The following is a 16457-nucleotide window of genomic DNA, read 5'->3' as shown; positions in this document are numbered from 1 at the left end:
AAATTATTTCTTATATCGTTTATGTACAAAATAGACAGCAGTGGTACAAGCACGGAGCCTTGTGGCACACCACTAGTCACCTGCCTTTTCCTAAATTCTGTTCCTCCATATACTACATTTTGGTATCTGTCCATTAGCCACCCTTTATATCCATATCACCAGTTTCATATCTATTTCCCATTTCTTGCAGTTTACGTAAGAGTTACATGTGGTATTCTGTCAAAAGCCTTTGCAAAATCCATCACTCTAATCGTGTAGACATTTCCTTTATTCAACTTAGCTGTCTCCTTAATATAAAAACTTAATACATTACTGAGGCATGACCTCCTTCACAAAGCCATGCTCACCCTCATAGAGTATCATATTCTTATCTACCCATTCCTGAATTCCCTTTCTAACGAACTTTTCCAGTAGTTTTACCACCCTGAGATACCGACTAATCTATAATTTGCTACCAGAGACGATGATCCTCCTTATGCAAAGGAATTATTTTTCCCTCCTTCCACTCTCTTGGGATTCTGTCACAGCTGAGACTTAAATTAAATATCCTAGTCAAACGCATCCCAGTTCTCCTGCACATTCTCTTAAAATGCGAGCAGATATCACATCCCATCAAGTACCTCCAATTCATTGACCTCTGTTCTCACATCAGTCCCTGTCGCCTCTGTCATAACAATATCATAACGAAAACACTCTGAGATTTCTTTCGCCTGTTTGGCTAATTTCTCATAATCTTATTCTTGTCTGATCCTTGTACTGTTCATGAGTTAAACTAGTCACATTTCTCCTTATATACCCTCCACAACATTTTCTTTTATTTATTTATTGGTTACGCTTAATGATATTACTCATTCATCTAACTCCTACTCTATTTACCATACTAACCTTGGGTATACAGTGTGATATTGCTTCCTGCAGATATCTCTTGACTATTCCCCATGCACTGTGAACATCCTTTCCTTGCAGATCTTTATGCCATGGTACTGCTTCAAGCTGCCTCCTAAGTATCATAATCACCTGCCTCATAGTTCCACATATACCTTTTATTACCTGGAATTTCCACATGTTTTTCTACCTCCCAAGTCAAACAACATGATCACTTTGACCAATAAGGTGAGGCAATGTACTCACATCAGTTATTGACAGGTCTTCTTACCCTATAACAAGATCCAACACTCTCATACCCCGCATCTCCCTCACATTCTGCTTCAAGTAATTATCTTTCAAAAAGTGTATATATTCCATTTCCTTCCTTCTAGGTGATCTTTTCTCCTTCAAATTTGTCTCAGAAGTTGAAGCCTTCATAATACTTACTCTATTTTCACCCATTGCAGTAATCTGCTGATGCATGTCTTCTACGTCATCCCTGGCACCCACTGGCATATAGCAGCAGCAACCAATTTTACATTTTGTCCTATTGGCCTCTATCTCACACTAGAGAGACTCAAAAGAACTGCCATCTGCCCGAATGACTTCTAATCTTGTTGGCTGCAATTTCATCTATCGTCAGCAGTATCCCCACCTCTGTGCTGTCTACTCTATCCTCCCTGAAAATACTAAATCACACATTTTATTCCTATAACTATGTCATCTGCTACCAAGTCTCACTAATGCCTATAACTTGTGGCGAAATTGCACTAACCAGTGCTAAAACCTCTTCCCTCTTATTCCTGATACTTCTGGCATTAGTATATAGAAACTTTAGCAGTCCCTTAGGCCTCCAACCACCTTTACATCCTGAAGTGACTACCCATTAGATATTGTTACATGAGAAACTAGATTCCACATTTTTTGTTCATTCACACACTTATTAGCCTCATGGGTGCCTTCACACTTACTCGTTTGCATCCACCCTAACTGCTTTAGTTTTCCTGACTTTGCGCTTCCAAACTCTCAGTGAACAAAGCTTTCTCCAGACATCAAACTGCGAATCCATTTAAGTTCAGTCCATCAGCATTGTACAAATCTTTCCGTCCATCAAATTTAGGCCATAGTCCACAAACTCCACGTTATTCCTTCTGCACAACCTGCGTATTGATTCATTAGCTATCATTGCTCTCTTTCTCAGTTCATCTCTATCATAGCGTGGCAGCAGACTCAGAAACTTCACCCTCTCGCTCTTCTTTATCGCTTCTTCCAACAACACTTTCACATCTTCCCTCATACAATACTTCTCACCTCTCAGGTCAATGGTTCCAGCTAAAACAATCAATTCTTTAATCTTCCCTTTCTGGATTCTGACAATTATTAATTTTCGCATCAGAACAGCAAGATTTTGTAATGCATTCTTAAAGAAACTCCCCTTATTCTAGAATCGCCATAAATAATTATTTGCCTACGCACATTCTCTCGATTATTCTTACAATTTCATTTTGGCTTTGGACCTTTTTTTTCCTGTTTTCAGTCCGACTGATTTCTTTCTCTTTCTGCACTCGTTCAATCTCGCGCTGTCCTGTGACAATGTAAGAGCCCAATTTCTTTATTCGGGTAATCTACGTTCCCCTGAACTTCCGCCACAGCAATTTCAGTATTATCAGCGATATTTACATTTTCCAGTCTTGTATCATTGCTATGTACTCTACTATCACGTAATTTGTTCTCTCCGCATTCACTTTCAACGTATTTATTATATACTCTCTCACCAGTTGCGCCTTCTTCCATAAATCTTTCAACTTTTGTTACAAATACATTTCACAATTCTTGCACTGCACAAAATCACGCAAATTTAGCTCGCCCAGCAAAGACATCTTGGTTGCCGTACCAACAATATATCTAATTTAAGGAAATATTGTTTTCCTTACATCTAAATAACTCAGTTTATCTCATGCACTTATAAAAGAAAAAATACAATAAATTAACTCAGTATTACTAAGATGAAAAGCCAAACGGCTATTTTTTTCTGGCGAGGTTGATAAGTTAAGGGGATAAAAATCCCTTATTGTTTTTCAGCCAGTAAGCGAAACTAAGAAACGTTATGAAACGTTCAGATCGTAGTCTTCGATCTTAGTTTCGCTTACTGGCTGAAAAACAATAAGGGATTTTTATCCCCTTAACTTAACTCAGTATTATTAGCCAGAATTTAAAAAACAAAAAAAGCAGAGTTACGAATCACCAAATATCCTCGCACCCGGAATTCAATATCCTCAAATATAGTTATGATGATAAACATGTTATGAAATACTAGTGGCCGTTTCTCTCATTATTAAGTATTACTTTCAACATGTTCTGAATGTAAATACTTCAAGTGATGGGTCTTGCACAGTCGACAATGACTGTTGGGATGAAAAGTGTAGTTCCAATCCAATGGATTCGAACTACACTTTTCATCTGGCTACAAAAGCGTTTTTGTTATTTTCTTTTTCATTCGAGGCAGAGTTATTCAATATAAGATAAATTTTATAGAATTTATTTAGCAGAGAAGCGCAGCGAACATCCAGGTTTTCTTGTCTTTTGACAAATGAAACAAACTGATTTTTATAACATACACACTTTATAGCCATAAATTTGAATGACTGATTTAGCAGAGTGGACAGCATACCCGCTCTCCTACAAAACATCTGAACATGGATATTTGTGAATATCTTTAGGTTGAATTTTATCACACGAGAAGAATCCACCATAGGTGAAGGACTGAAGTGACTTATAATGGTTCAATACGTGGTCTCTAAAGCAGGGTTTCTAATCCTTACCCATCTACATTACTAATAGTAATGCAAAACCTAGGTCACAACCTTTCGTGGATGGTATTCACATAAAATGTTTTAAAACATACAGCCTGAATTCTCTCATTACGTGTCTGAAGCAATTCTAATTGCAGTGTTCAAATGAGCATTCTTCAAACAAACAATAAACAGCAAATGTGATTTCAAAGCAATTTTCGTATTGTTTAACCCTTTGTTTTCAAAATATATATATTACAGTTATAACATACTTTTTTGTTCTCCATATAAAAAAATATTACTGGTGCACACCAATAGAATCTTAGTCTTCCAATGTAAAGAAGTGATAAGACCAATTGATAAATACAGCATTACTACCTCTCAACAAATAATGTTTTAAAATCAGGTTTTAAGGCTTAAAGTGTTAACCTGTTAACAAGCTTAAGGTGTTAAGGACCTTTCTTTAGCCCTTTTTATTTGCTTACTATGGATATATATGCAGCTCTTACTACGGTTCACTCCTCGCTCAGCTGATTTCCTTGCAATTTACAGAAATCTCTAATATCACTCGCCAAAGCATATAGTTCGACAATGTCGTCAATGCTCTGAAATGTTATGTATAAATTTCCCCTCATTCTCTTCAGTAATATAAGTTATTATTATCATCATTTGTAATCAAATTATGATAATACTTGTTACTAATATTTATATATTATTCACACGTTCGAGTTTCATAAATTAAAACGCATTGAAATGCTTCTTTTTTAACTTAATAAATCTATCTTTGCAGCCGATCCACCAAGAAAAAGGGTTGATACTTGTCAAATTAATGGCAGAGCTAGTGCAAGGTATGTATGTGGAATTAAATATTTTGTAATAATGTTTCTATATATTTATTCTTTTTTTTTTTTGTAAAAAATAAATAGTTGAAACCATGCGCTGCTTCCGAGTTATACAGTAATAACTTGTTCATAGTTCGAGATGTTTATAGTGTATCGTTTCTTGCTTTAGTAAGCAATAAATAATAACAAAGACACTTCAAAAGTTTAAAAACTTTACTTAAAGTGAACATACTGAAAAGAATATACCTTAAAAGTAAATATACTTACGAATTAAATGCACTGAAGAAAATATGAGATATTCTAAAATCTACGAAATTAAATTCAGTTTATTCACATCGTGAATACGTATCTTATTAAATATCTTATTGTTTGTAACTTATTGTAATCTTACATGCAATCTAATTTTGTAATTTTGTAATTGCATGTAAGATTACATATAAGATTACATGTAATCTTACATGCAAAAAGGACCAAGTTGGTCCTTTTTGGAGATCTAAATAGCATAGGAGGAAATGATTACCAGACATATAGAAATGTTTTGGAAAAATTTGGAGAAAACAACAAATGTAATAATAATGGTAAAAGCGCCTGCTAGATTTCTGTTCAGGACACGGACTAGTCATTATTAATACCATGTTCCAACACAATGGTGTGCACAAATTCACATGGCGAGAAGATGCAAGAAATAAGAAAAGTTAATTGACTATGTTATTGAGTATACAGAGGATCTGAAGTTAGAAGTGATCACTATTTAGTTTCGAACAGAATAAAATTGAATATCATATTGGGAAAAAAAATTGTGTAAGAAAGTTTTAAAATGAATCAAAGTTGAGCAGCTTTCATGGAGATATTTAACTGTAAACTCAAATACACAAACGTTATTCTGGAAAAAATGAAAAAGTTTGAAAACCAGAACCAGCAGTGGAGATTCAGTAGCAAACTCTGAAGAAAACATTTATTGATTCAGCCAGAGGGAAATGTGGTAAGATTGTTTGCAACGATAGAAAAATTAGGATTCTATGGTGGACTGGGAAAGTTAAGAGTCGGTCAAGAAAAAGAAGAAAGCTTATCAAAAGTTGCTGGCAAGCAGCTTGTGCTTTGAAAGAATACCGCGTGAAATGTAAGAATGAGAATCACTGTGTAAATTAGCAAAACAGAAGTCACGGGAAAATTTTGGTAAGAACATAGAAAATAAATATCAGGAATGTGGCAAAATGTTCTAGAGGCTATTGAAAAAGCTCAGAAATGGAGGAAAGAGTACTGTAAAAGGAATCAAAGATAATAAAGGCGATATGAAAACCGAAGACAAATATATTGTGGATGTCTGCAGTGATTACTTGGAAAGCTTGCTAAATGAAACAAGTGGTCACAGCACAGTGTTATTAAACATTCAATACCAATGAGGTCAGGAGTTCATATCAATTCTTGAGATAGAAAAAGTCATTAAAAACCTGAAATGTGCAAAGGCAGCTGAGATCGATAATATTCGACCAGAAATCCTCGAAATATGATCAGAAATCTGAAGTTTTACTATTTTTCAAAAGGCATGGGACAAAGGGACAAATTCCAGATGATTGGAGTAGAGCTTTCATAAGACGGCAAGCTCTCTTTCCAAGTGTTGCGATAATGCCTAATTTTTTTTATTTGTAATGGTACAAAGCGCGGAGGTATCTATTAGTATGGAATGGGTTTCTGAAGATGGAGATATTTAATTTTCCAGACCCACGAGTTAGTTTTAAATTCATGAAAGACAGCGAAACATTGAACCATTCTGACATATATGTTTAAAATGAAATTTCACTTATAGATACAAATTACAAAAATTTTAAGATTGCTGCAGATATTTAACTATAGGGTTATATAATATAAAATTAAACATGAGATTTAAAAGTTTATGAATAAATAGAAGATTTAAAAATGTAGTAGTAAACGTAAGGTTAACGGATTTATAATCCGTTAATCTCATCTTCCTTTTACCCTCTTTTACCTTGCGGTGTCGGTTTATTAATCATCGGACTTCAAACCGTTTACAGGATAAGGTGGTCAGCCTTACTCCCTGGTACTGTATATTCTATGTCCGCAGTGTTGAGTTCTCAAGGCCGGTTTACCTGCTTTACGGGATGAAATACCCCAGGATAAACTGGGGGAAAAAACCTACTGTCCACGCCCCGCTAACTGGGCTTTGGCTGAGGAAGATCCTTCAGCTCCTCACGTCACAGACGGGAATCGAACCTAGGACACTCCTTCCGCAGCGCGGATATGGTTGCGAAGCGCACAGCCACTAGGCTAACCGCGCGGACAGATTAACGGATTTAAGATTAAATATAAGATAAACATAACATTAAACATAAGATTACACATTACCGCTGCGTGTGTGTGTGTGTGTAAATATTTAACTGCATATGAACCTAAAATGTTAACTAAAATTATGATTATTATTATTATCATCATCATCATCATCAAATAGTATAAATAAGTATATAAGTATAGTTAATTTACATATTGATTCCAGAATATCTGTTCAAGTTATTTTTTCAAGTTCACTGAGCTTGATGAGAACCTTGTCTTTATAGTTTTTTAGCATTTCACATTGGTATTTTAGCTAAATAATGTATATTCTTACAAGAGCCATTTACTGTTATTTATATCTAGGTATAGTTTTGATCTGCTGAGTGACGGATCGCCTCTTACTCCAAGGAGATATCCTTATGGGTAAGTGATTTTCGATACTTATTTCATTTAGTTAACGGCGAATTAGCATTCAGAAGCGGCGTGTAAAAGATAAGTTAAATATAATAACGAAAAAGCGTAATAACTAAGATATATTTCATTTCTGAGATTCCTAACTTTTCAAACATGTTTTTCGAAATGCATTTATTCTTAATAAATGCAGTAATTAAGAATAACACTGAAATGAAGTTACATGGATAAATAATGTGGAGGAAAATGTTTCGCCTACTGCATTTCATTTTTGTGATTTAATTACATATAATATCAAATATATTACAATTTTATCACATTTATTACTTAGTTTTTATTAATTTTCTTTATTCGCTAAGATAAAGAAACAAATGTGCATTATGATAGTGAACTCTTTACCTTAACCAACGAGCAACAAGGTGATTTCCTAATGCATCGGTACAAACCATGCAGAACGAATCACGCTATGAACTCTGTTATGCAAATTACTTATTTAAGTTTTCCAGTATGTCAAATTGCGTTGTCATGAAAGACCAGAACACCAGACTAAACACACAACTGAGAAAAATCAATAAATAACAGTAGTATATCTGTAGTACTGTATTAAATCCCGTCTAGGATGCTAAAAACCTGTATCAGAGCTTTCATTTAAAGTGAATTAGCCGGTCTCATAAGGCGATAGAAAGTTTTTTTTTCTCCCAGAAACCGAGGTCTTTCATCCCGCAAAACAGGCAAATTGGCCATAAGAACGCACACAATTTACTGACACAGGAGACGGAATAAGGATTAATCATCCCAGACATGGGTATTCGTATAATGTTTTTTCCGTTTAAAATATAGCAGGAAATATTCGATCTGGTTATTTTATAAGGCTATACGCACAATGCATATTTCGTTGCATTTATACAAATAACAATCATGTCAATATTATTTTCAAACAGAAAATCTAATTCTCATATGCGTTAAGAAATCGCAAAAATGCCATAGAAGTTTACTAAAAAATAAACATAATCGAAGGATTTTATATCAAGAAAAGTGGTGGCAATTGGAATGGAATCTTTTGCAATTTTCAACTAAATCGATACATGACGGAATATACTACATATTACAGTCGCTGAAATATCCATTCCATCGACAGGAGGCTTAAGAACGTTAACTTTTTTCATTTGCCTAAGATAGAAATTTCCGATAAAATCCATCTGTAACGAGATGAATTTTCTAATCTTTTTTTTTTAAATAAGGCTAAGTCAGGAGGTCTTAGAAAACGAAGATAACATGAATAGTCCTCTTCCAAATGGACAGAATAACTGGGTGCACACGCAGTTAAAATAAGTAATGTACCACGGCTTACCAATAAATCTAAACAGCTTAGCCCAGCTAATTATAATTTGAGTAGATAAGAATTTTTGCCTTCCATATAAGCCAGAGGCACATGCTAACTAATTTGATTAGTTAGCATGTGTAGAAATGCAAATTAATTAGCATTTCTAAGAATTTTTGCCTTCCATATAAGCTAGAGGCAGATAAATGTTAGCATTTCTCGTGCTAATTAATCAAATTAGCATGAGAAAAATCTACCAAGACCAACATGGTTTCAATGCTACATAAGATAAAGAATAAATAAGATAAAGTTTCTTTGCACTTTTAACAAAAGAAAATTATTTTCTTTGTGTGTGGAGAGGTGAGTGGGTATACTTATTTTTATCGGTCCACAGTATTTTAAAGTTATGTGGTGTGTTGCATGCCACAATCAATGGACTTATATGATTTTAGAAAAATAATTCTCATCTGCTAATTTCATCATTTAGTCTGAATGAAAAGTTGCTTACTGAGTCTGTAGAAGAAAGATGAGAAGAACTGGATGTTGAAATCATTCCTTTCATCAGAACTATTCAAAGGAACAAAGAGTTCTCTTAATCTTCTGCATTATTATAATCCATAAGCTATTTGATATGTCGATTTCTGTAATAATGTATGTTTGATACCATTTTCATTATTTGTGTTGTACACTTAGATATAAACCCTGAACATTCTACTTTGAAGCTATCCGTTAATTAGGATATTAGCCATTGCATGTTGGCTTAAATTACAATTCAATATATGCTTGATGCTGTTTCAACGGTTAGTCATCCTGGAGTAGCAAAAAAATATCTTCCAAATGACTCAGGTGTCGCTGCCCTTATTTTATTGAACAGAAGGAAGATCAGTACAGTCACGATTCCACACCTATCAAATAGAATCACTGTAGTTTAAATAAATGTCCATCCTACTTGAAATGCTGAAAAATTTGTCCCTTTGCACCGCCTTTTCGGCAGAAAGACGAGTGATATTCTTCTCTCTAAAGTTTTCAATTATAGTATGCGATTTTTTTTCAAAAGGTGCTTTTTTACGGTTACGTCGAGACATTGTAGCTGACTAAATGCAAATTACTCTCAGTGAGCATAAGTTTATTGCTTCTTATTTTATTTATTTATTTTTTTTCAACAGACGTACTAGACGTAGCAGCATGTCAAGCAGTCTACACGCAGGAAGTCCCGCTATTTCTCCTCTCACCTCTCCTAAACCAACACCTCGTGGTACGCCTGAAGAGAGCCCTCTAAATACACCCCCTGGGTCTCCCAGCATGAATCAGCCATACTGGAAGTCTCGATTGAACACAATAAAGAGTAGTTTCCTAGGAAGTCCCCGATTTCACAGGAGAAAAATGCAAAGTAAGCATCATACTCGTAATTTGATGTTACAGTTTTAGTCATTCTTAATTCTGAAATTGCAAAAGCAAGACTTTCTACAAAATTTTGATTTATTAAAAATAATTTTATGGGATATATGGTTATTTTATTTAATTTTATTATCTCTTGATTTCAACAGATAATAAAATATTTAATTTAATTATGTTCAGACTGTTAAGCGTTACATTACTGTTTATTTATTATCATGTTATTATTTAATGTATTTTATTATTAGCATGAGTTCGTATTCAAACATTTACTGCAAGTTTTAATCCAAAAGGAAACTGGTATGACATTCTTTGATGCTAATTGAAGTATATAACATTTCGGATCTCAATAAACAAGCATATGGGCTAAGCAGGAAAGATAATCTAGTAACGACAACATTCTTGATGGAAATTTCTTTTTTTTTCTTTTTTTTTTATTGTAAGGAAATGAGTGGAGATAATCACAATAAAAGTGCATTCATTAATGATTAAGCGACATCATTCATTATCAGAACAAATTGAAATTTGGGCCATTTTTGACTTAATATACTGAGACATAATTCTGCCTAATTTTGCTACTAAAAGAGATCCAGCTGAAACCAAGTTAACTTAACTTTTTAGTAGAAATTCTAAATTTTATTAAATTCACATCCAGTCCGAACCAAAAGGTACTGTTATTTCGAATCACGTTTTGCGGACTTGTCAATAAAAAGCCCTGATTTAAACCAACCAAAATTAAACCGGATGGAAATATTAATCCGACCTAGTCATAACAGATTTGTTCTTTGTATAATTTCGAATGTTTTTTCCAAGTTTTTTCATGTAATTGATCAACTGAAACGAATATTGAGATGGTTGGAAATGTTTTTGTAAGGATTCTAAATACCGAATTTCACTGAAACACATCTAACCAGAGCCTAAAATAACAGGAATGCATAAAACGAACTTAATGCGTACTTATGAAAACTGTAACGCACCTAAATATGAGACTTTTGTCAGACGTTTTTTGAAAAATATAGATTCTACTTGAAACTACATAATTATAAACCCGCGTATGAAGCTTACAAGAATGAATTTACTTCAGACAATTTATCGTGAGGATATTCACTGCAAATGCCATCAAGTTTTATATTGTACTGTGCAGCTGGACGTTTCGCACTGTAACTTTTTTTATACGATTTTGCTCAGTGAGTTAACTTTGAGCATTATTCTATTAGCTCAGTAGATATAGACGAAGCCCTTTCGTCGTAAAGACCTGGGTTCGATTCCCATCCAAGACGTCAGAAACCTTTTATCTGGTCCCTTTCATGACTAAAAGTGAGTTAGCCAGTCTCATACAGAAGTAGGGTTTCTCAACAGAAAATCGGGTTTTTCGGCCCCCAAAGGCAAACTGTACTCGTGAACACACACACACACACACACACACACACAATGATCTACAGTCATAAAATGCATACTTAATCCCTCATTACGAGGGCTCAATCCATCCTAATGGACGGGGGAAGAAAGGGGAAACGCCATACGAAATAAATTAATCTATTCATGAGATGTTGTCTGTAAACCTGTGCCAAATATTTTACTTTTATGATGCAAGAAGATAATGATACTGGGAATGAAAACTAATGTTTTTTCACATTAGAACAATACAGCATTTATACTGTGGGCCCACAAACATGTGGGATCAAGTGTGGGATCCCAAGTTCTTCCAACAGAACTTGGAATGCTTTTCTGCAACTAGTGTTGCATAACTTTTCTGCAACACTAGTCGGTTTGATAGAGAAAGAGAGACAGAGGAGAGAGTTACGCAAAACAGTCACCAAAGAAATACATTAATTTCTTTGGAAATACATTACACCTGTGTTTAATTTTTTCAATGTGCTATTTTATTGTATTGTCTGCACAAATATATATTTATATATTCTGATGCCATGTGTCTTTATTATGCCATACGCTAAATAAATAAATAAATGTGCTATTTTCATTCCATCATATCTGAACATGAGTTGACCAGTACCTTGACCGAAGCTCATGTTCAAAAATTCTGTTAAGGTTTAATCTGACTATTTTTAATTTTCAGGTAATACTTGTTATATACGTTAAATACGCTCGTGTGCATATTTACATAATAATAAAACAACGTACTTTTAGAAAGCATATCTCAAATCTGTAATGATCGAATAATGGGCCACTTAAACATGAAACTGGTCATCATTATCTTTTTACATGGCTCTATGAGGCCAGGACTCCTTTTACCCAAGTCAGTATTCAATAAATATGGTATGTAACAGGATCAGTAAGAAATGGGTTTCTTTAGCCAGTCACGTATTAGCATATAGCCCGTTGTGCTCAGTTATTTTCATCTTTCTGTTCAGTACTTGTCACTTTATACCCTGTGTATGCTTTTTATTTTTCAAATCATCACATTGTCGTTTTAATCTTTATTGCATAATTTCTAGAATAATATAAAATAAGAGTTCTTTTTTTTTCCCATATAGCTCCGTCTGCGTCTGATGAGGTTAGCCTAACGCCAGATTCATCACCAGAGTAAGTATCTCTAAAAATATTCATTCCACGCAACATTTCTTTTTTGATGCGCGTAAAATAGCATATTGCTCATTTGCATGGAATGAAACCCACAATTCTTTCTTACCTATCTATAACATTTATTCTAGAATTCTATGCAGTCTATTGTAAACTTCGTTATTTTCCTTTATTCAGAGAGAGAGAGAGAGAGAGAGAGAGAAAAAGATCACCTTGTTACATGGACCCAGGCGGTACACCTCAAAATTTAAATAGCCCCTAAATATTCGTTACGATATATTATTGCAGCAATATTTTCATGTTTGAATGCAAGATATATTCTTTAACAATATTAGATCCTATTGTCCAAATTAACACGGAATTAGTCATACCTTATAAGGCATAGAAAAGTGGAAAAACAATCCACATAAAATAAAAGATTAAAGAGTCCAACAGTGACAGTTCGATCACTTAACAAAGCAGATACTGCATATAAATACAGTTTTACTATTGAATTATAAAACTTCTTATTATATCATGCATGGCAAGATGATCTGTAACCAATGTCTTAAACATGAATCGCATGTCATCCTTCAATGAGGCAAGGATAACCTTCAATGCCACCAAAACGCAGTCCTACCTTTACTGTTGCAGAAGGGATTTCGGTTACCCTTCCAGTAATAAAAAATAAAATCACCAGAGAAGATCCGCTTTCTATTTCTCCTTAGATGGACATTTATCTCATTCCTCTCCTGGCATAAACACATCACATCAATAACTGCTCAGCCTCTAAAAAGCTATGTGTTCTTTTCTATTCAAGATGCCATTTTATACCCACCCACCCAGCTACTAAACCTATACGAATACTAAATCTGCCCATCCTTAGAATACTGTTCACACATTTAGAGTGGTGCACCTGAAACCTCCCTAAATCTCTTGATGCTGTTCAGAGGAGAGCATTTCGCCTCACAAATGACTCTTCTCCTCAAAGGCTTACCTCAATCTCACAGACACATTGTTTCTGCTGAGTCTCTTCTACAATTACTTCCATGGTCACTGCTCCAGTGAAGTGGCAAACATCATCCTTCTGCTTTCTTTCATGCCTGTAAAAACAAGAACAGCAGCTACCCAACATCCCTTTTCAGTACAACTGCAACAAACATATAGAACTTACTTCTCCTCTTCCTCATTTATTCCATCTACCTCTGTCCTCTGTAACCGCCTTCCTTCATAAACAACTACAACTTCTAACTCTTCAAGAAAAAGGCAAATAGATTTCTTTTCTCTCAATCCTTACCTGGACCCCCACACATGGTACTGATTTGCTATAGGATCTTTTACCTCTCGTGTGTGAAATAAGTATTGGAAAAAATGCTTATATAGAAAATAATAAAAAGACATTTTACATAAAAGTGACGTGCGTTAGAATGTATTCTTAACTGATGAGTCACATATACAACTCATGGATATTATTATAACATCCATGAGTTGTATATCCACCTCCAGGGATTCCAAAGACTCATCGAGGGAGGGAGGGCACCGACTCTACATCTCTCTGTCTCCACCACTCAATCCACCAACTACAACTAACCGCAACTACTTCGACGCTATCTACCGCCACCACCACTAGTATTTCCACAGACAATCACAAACATCCACGTCCACGGCGGGATTCGAACCCGCAGCCTTTTGGCTGGAGAGCGGATACACTAACCGCTCGGCCAACCAGGTCGGCCTCAGGCTAATAAAAAATTTAACTTGAAGTTTTAGCCCTCCCCCCTCTCCATTTTAACTTCCTTCTCTGCGTTTCTTGTTGAATTCATATGGAGGAAATAATATAAAAATAAATAAAAATTGTCTTTAAAACCAGACTTGTTTTCCTTTTCGCGTCTTCAGTAAATAGTGTTACATGTACTATATAACAAGAAAAAATATAATTTGTAATATTAATAATAATAATAATAATTATTATTATTATTATTATTATTATTATTATTGTTGTTGTTGTTGTTGTTATTATGCATTTACTCTTATTTTTAATAAATATACAATAAAATTGTTTACTGTATATGTCGGCGATATCAGAAGTTAAAAAAATTGTTGAAACAAGGAGGTCGTCTCATAGATCGGATAAAAAATCTGAACCTTTAAATTTGACAACGGAAAAAGTTTTCGTACAGAGGATGACAATAAAGAAATCAAAGCCACGGTTATATATTCAAAGTGAAGGTTTTTATTACATGGTGTGTAAAGTGAGGAGCATTTAAAATATATTAATAAAATATATTGTAAACTGTTATTAAGGTAATCAGTATTTTACTTTTATATTATGTTAATTAGAATGTTAATATATTAATATACAGAGCTTGAAAAATGTGCTCGTCTGTGATGAGCGAACATTTCTAGTTGACATTAAAAACAGCGGAAGAGTTTCGGTTTAATCATGTTTTATATACCTGATACCGATTTTGTTTCATATTTTATGTTGTAAACAGTTTTTTTAATGTTTACTTACCCCATCTATTGGAAAATTCTGGACAAATGCCTGTTTTGTCGACTATCGCAGATTTTGTCATAATGGAATATGGCCAATGAGAAGACAGAATACACATGCATTATTTTATCTTTAGAGAGTGTTGTCATACCGCGAGGAAACCAATTAATCGTGACAATGCAACCTAAAATAGATACCGCGGACATTGGTATTTTCTTAATTAACCAGTGAAGGAATATATACAAAATTTTACCGTTAATAATAAATATTAAAACTTGAAAAGTTGAGAAAGAAATATCAAACAATTTTGCTGATCGTCTCGTATAGGAAGGCATCGTTCAAAAATTATAGTAAAGAAAATACGCACTGTTAGTTTTACATATTACTTTTACTTTAATATAAGTAAAAGCAATATGTAAGAAGCAGTCAGCGGTAAGCGTGATTACCTTATGCGGCGAGTATAGCGCAAAATAAACATTTGGAAAATAAATTTTGCAGGTCGCCTTGTGCCAGCATATACAGTAATTAAGAATATCTAATAATTAGATATTCTTAATTATTGCTTCTCTGAACATTGCTTACTTACCTATTTTCCAGGTCTTTTCATTATGAAACAAAGATTAGTACAGCCTTTCTCATTTCTGCAGTACATATATTAAATATCGAATTATTTGATACAATTTGCACTATTCACCGAGCAACTTAAATCGCAGACGACACTCTCAAAGATATGTTTTCGTAAACAGTCACAAAAGCGCCCTCTCATATACAGAAATCTATGAAAAACCGTCAGAAGTTCACTAATTTGGAACTGAATGGTTCATGGTTCACTTAACGTTTATTATTATTATTATTATTATTATTATTATTATTATTATTATTATTATTATTATTATTATTATTATTATTATAGACAAGCAGTTAGGAAATTATTTAACTGCATGTCATATGTACCAACAAGATACATGAATAAATAATTATAATTGATAAAAATATTTCGACTAATATCGGAAACATTAAATTCATTATAAGATTACTGGCATAAAGCCATCAATAGATCAGGGGTTCTAAACTCAAAAGCATAAAGGCATTAAGAAGCATCCTCGAGATTTTTAAGATTGGTTTGATGAAAGAAGACTAAATATAAATACGAATTTCGTTAGTTTCTCAGATGAATAAGGACAATTTTTGCAGTTTAGGCTGTCCATGAAAATGTTTTGCAAGCCACATGTCATTAAAAACGTTGAGAAACATTCATACAGGATACTGTTATACAAGTTAGCAAAATATATTTATGTTTCCCTTTATATCTATATATAACGCCTGAAATGGCTTTGAGAAGAGAACTGAAGGATTTTGAAAGAGACTTGTGATAAGATATTATGTTGCAGGCCTATCTGTTCAACAAATTGAACCATTCCAGATCAACAGTCAGTAATACCATACTGAGATGGAAGCGTAGGGAGTCAACTGCAAGTGCTACCATAATAGACGACTCACCACACTCACGAACGTGACCGTAGCGT

General features: G+C 34.0%; 1 protein-coding gene across 1 annotated transcript in view; it reads left to right on the top strand.

The window, feature by feature from the left end:
• The window catches only part of LOC150092851 (serine/threonine-protein kinase BRSK2-like), a 174800-nt gene that overhangs the window by 144170 nt on the left and 14173 nt on the right, over positions 1-16457 (top strand). Inside the window, exons 13-16 of the mRNA XM_090414299.1 lie at positions 4450-4507; positions 7154-7213; positions 9689-9912; positions 12413-12461. Coding sequence (XP_090270425.1) covers positions 4450-4507; positions 7154-7213; positions 9689-9912; positions 12413-12461 — 391 coding nt within the window. The remainder of the gene's footprint in view (positions 1-4449; positions 4508-7153; positions 7214-9688; positions 9913-12412; positions 12462-16457) is intronic.

Source organism: Typopeltis vanoorti, chromosome 25 (assembly GCF_054136105.1).
Source record: "Typopeltis vanoorti isolate ZY-2024b chromosome 25, IOZ_Tvanoo_1.0, whole genome shotgun sequence".
NCBI lineage: Eukaryota > Metazoa > Arthropoda > Arachnida > Uropygi > Thelyphonidae > Typopeltis > Typopeltis vanoorti.
This window is presented reverse-complemented; position numbering and strand designations above follow the sequence as displayed.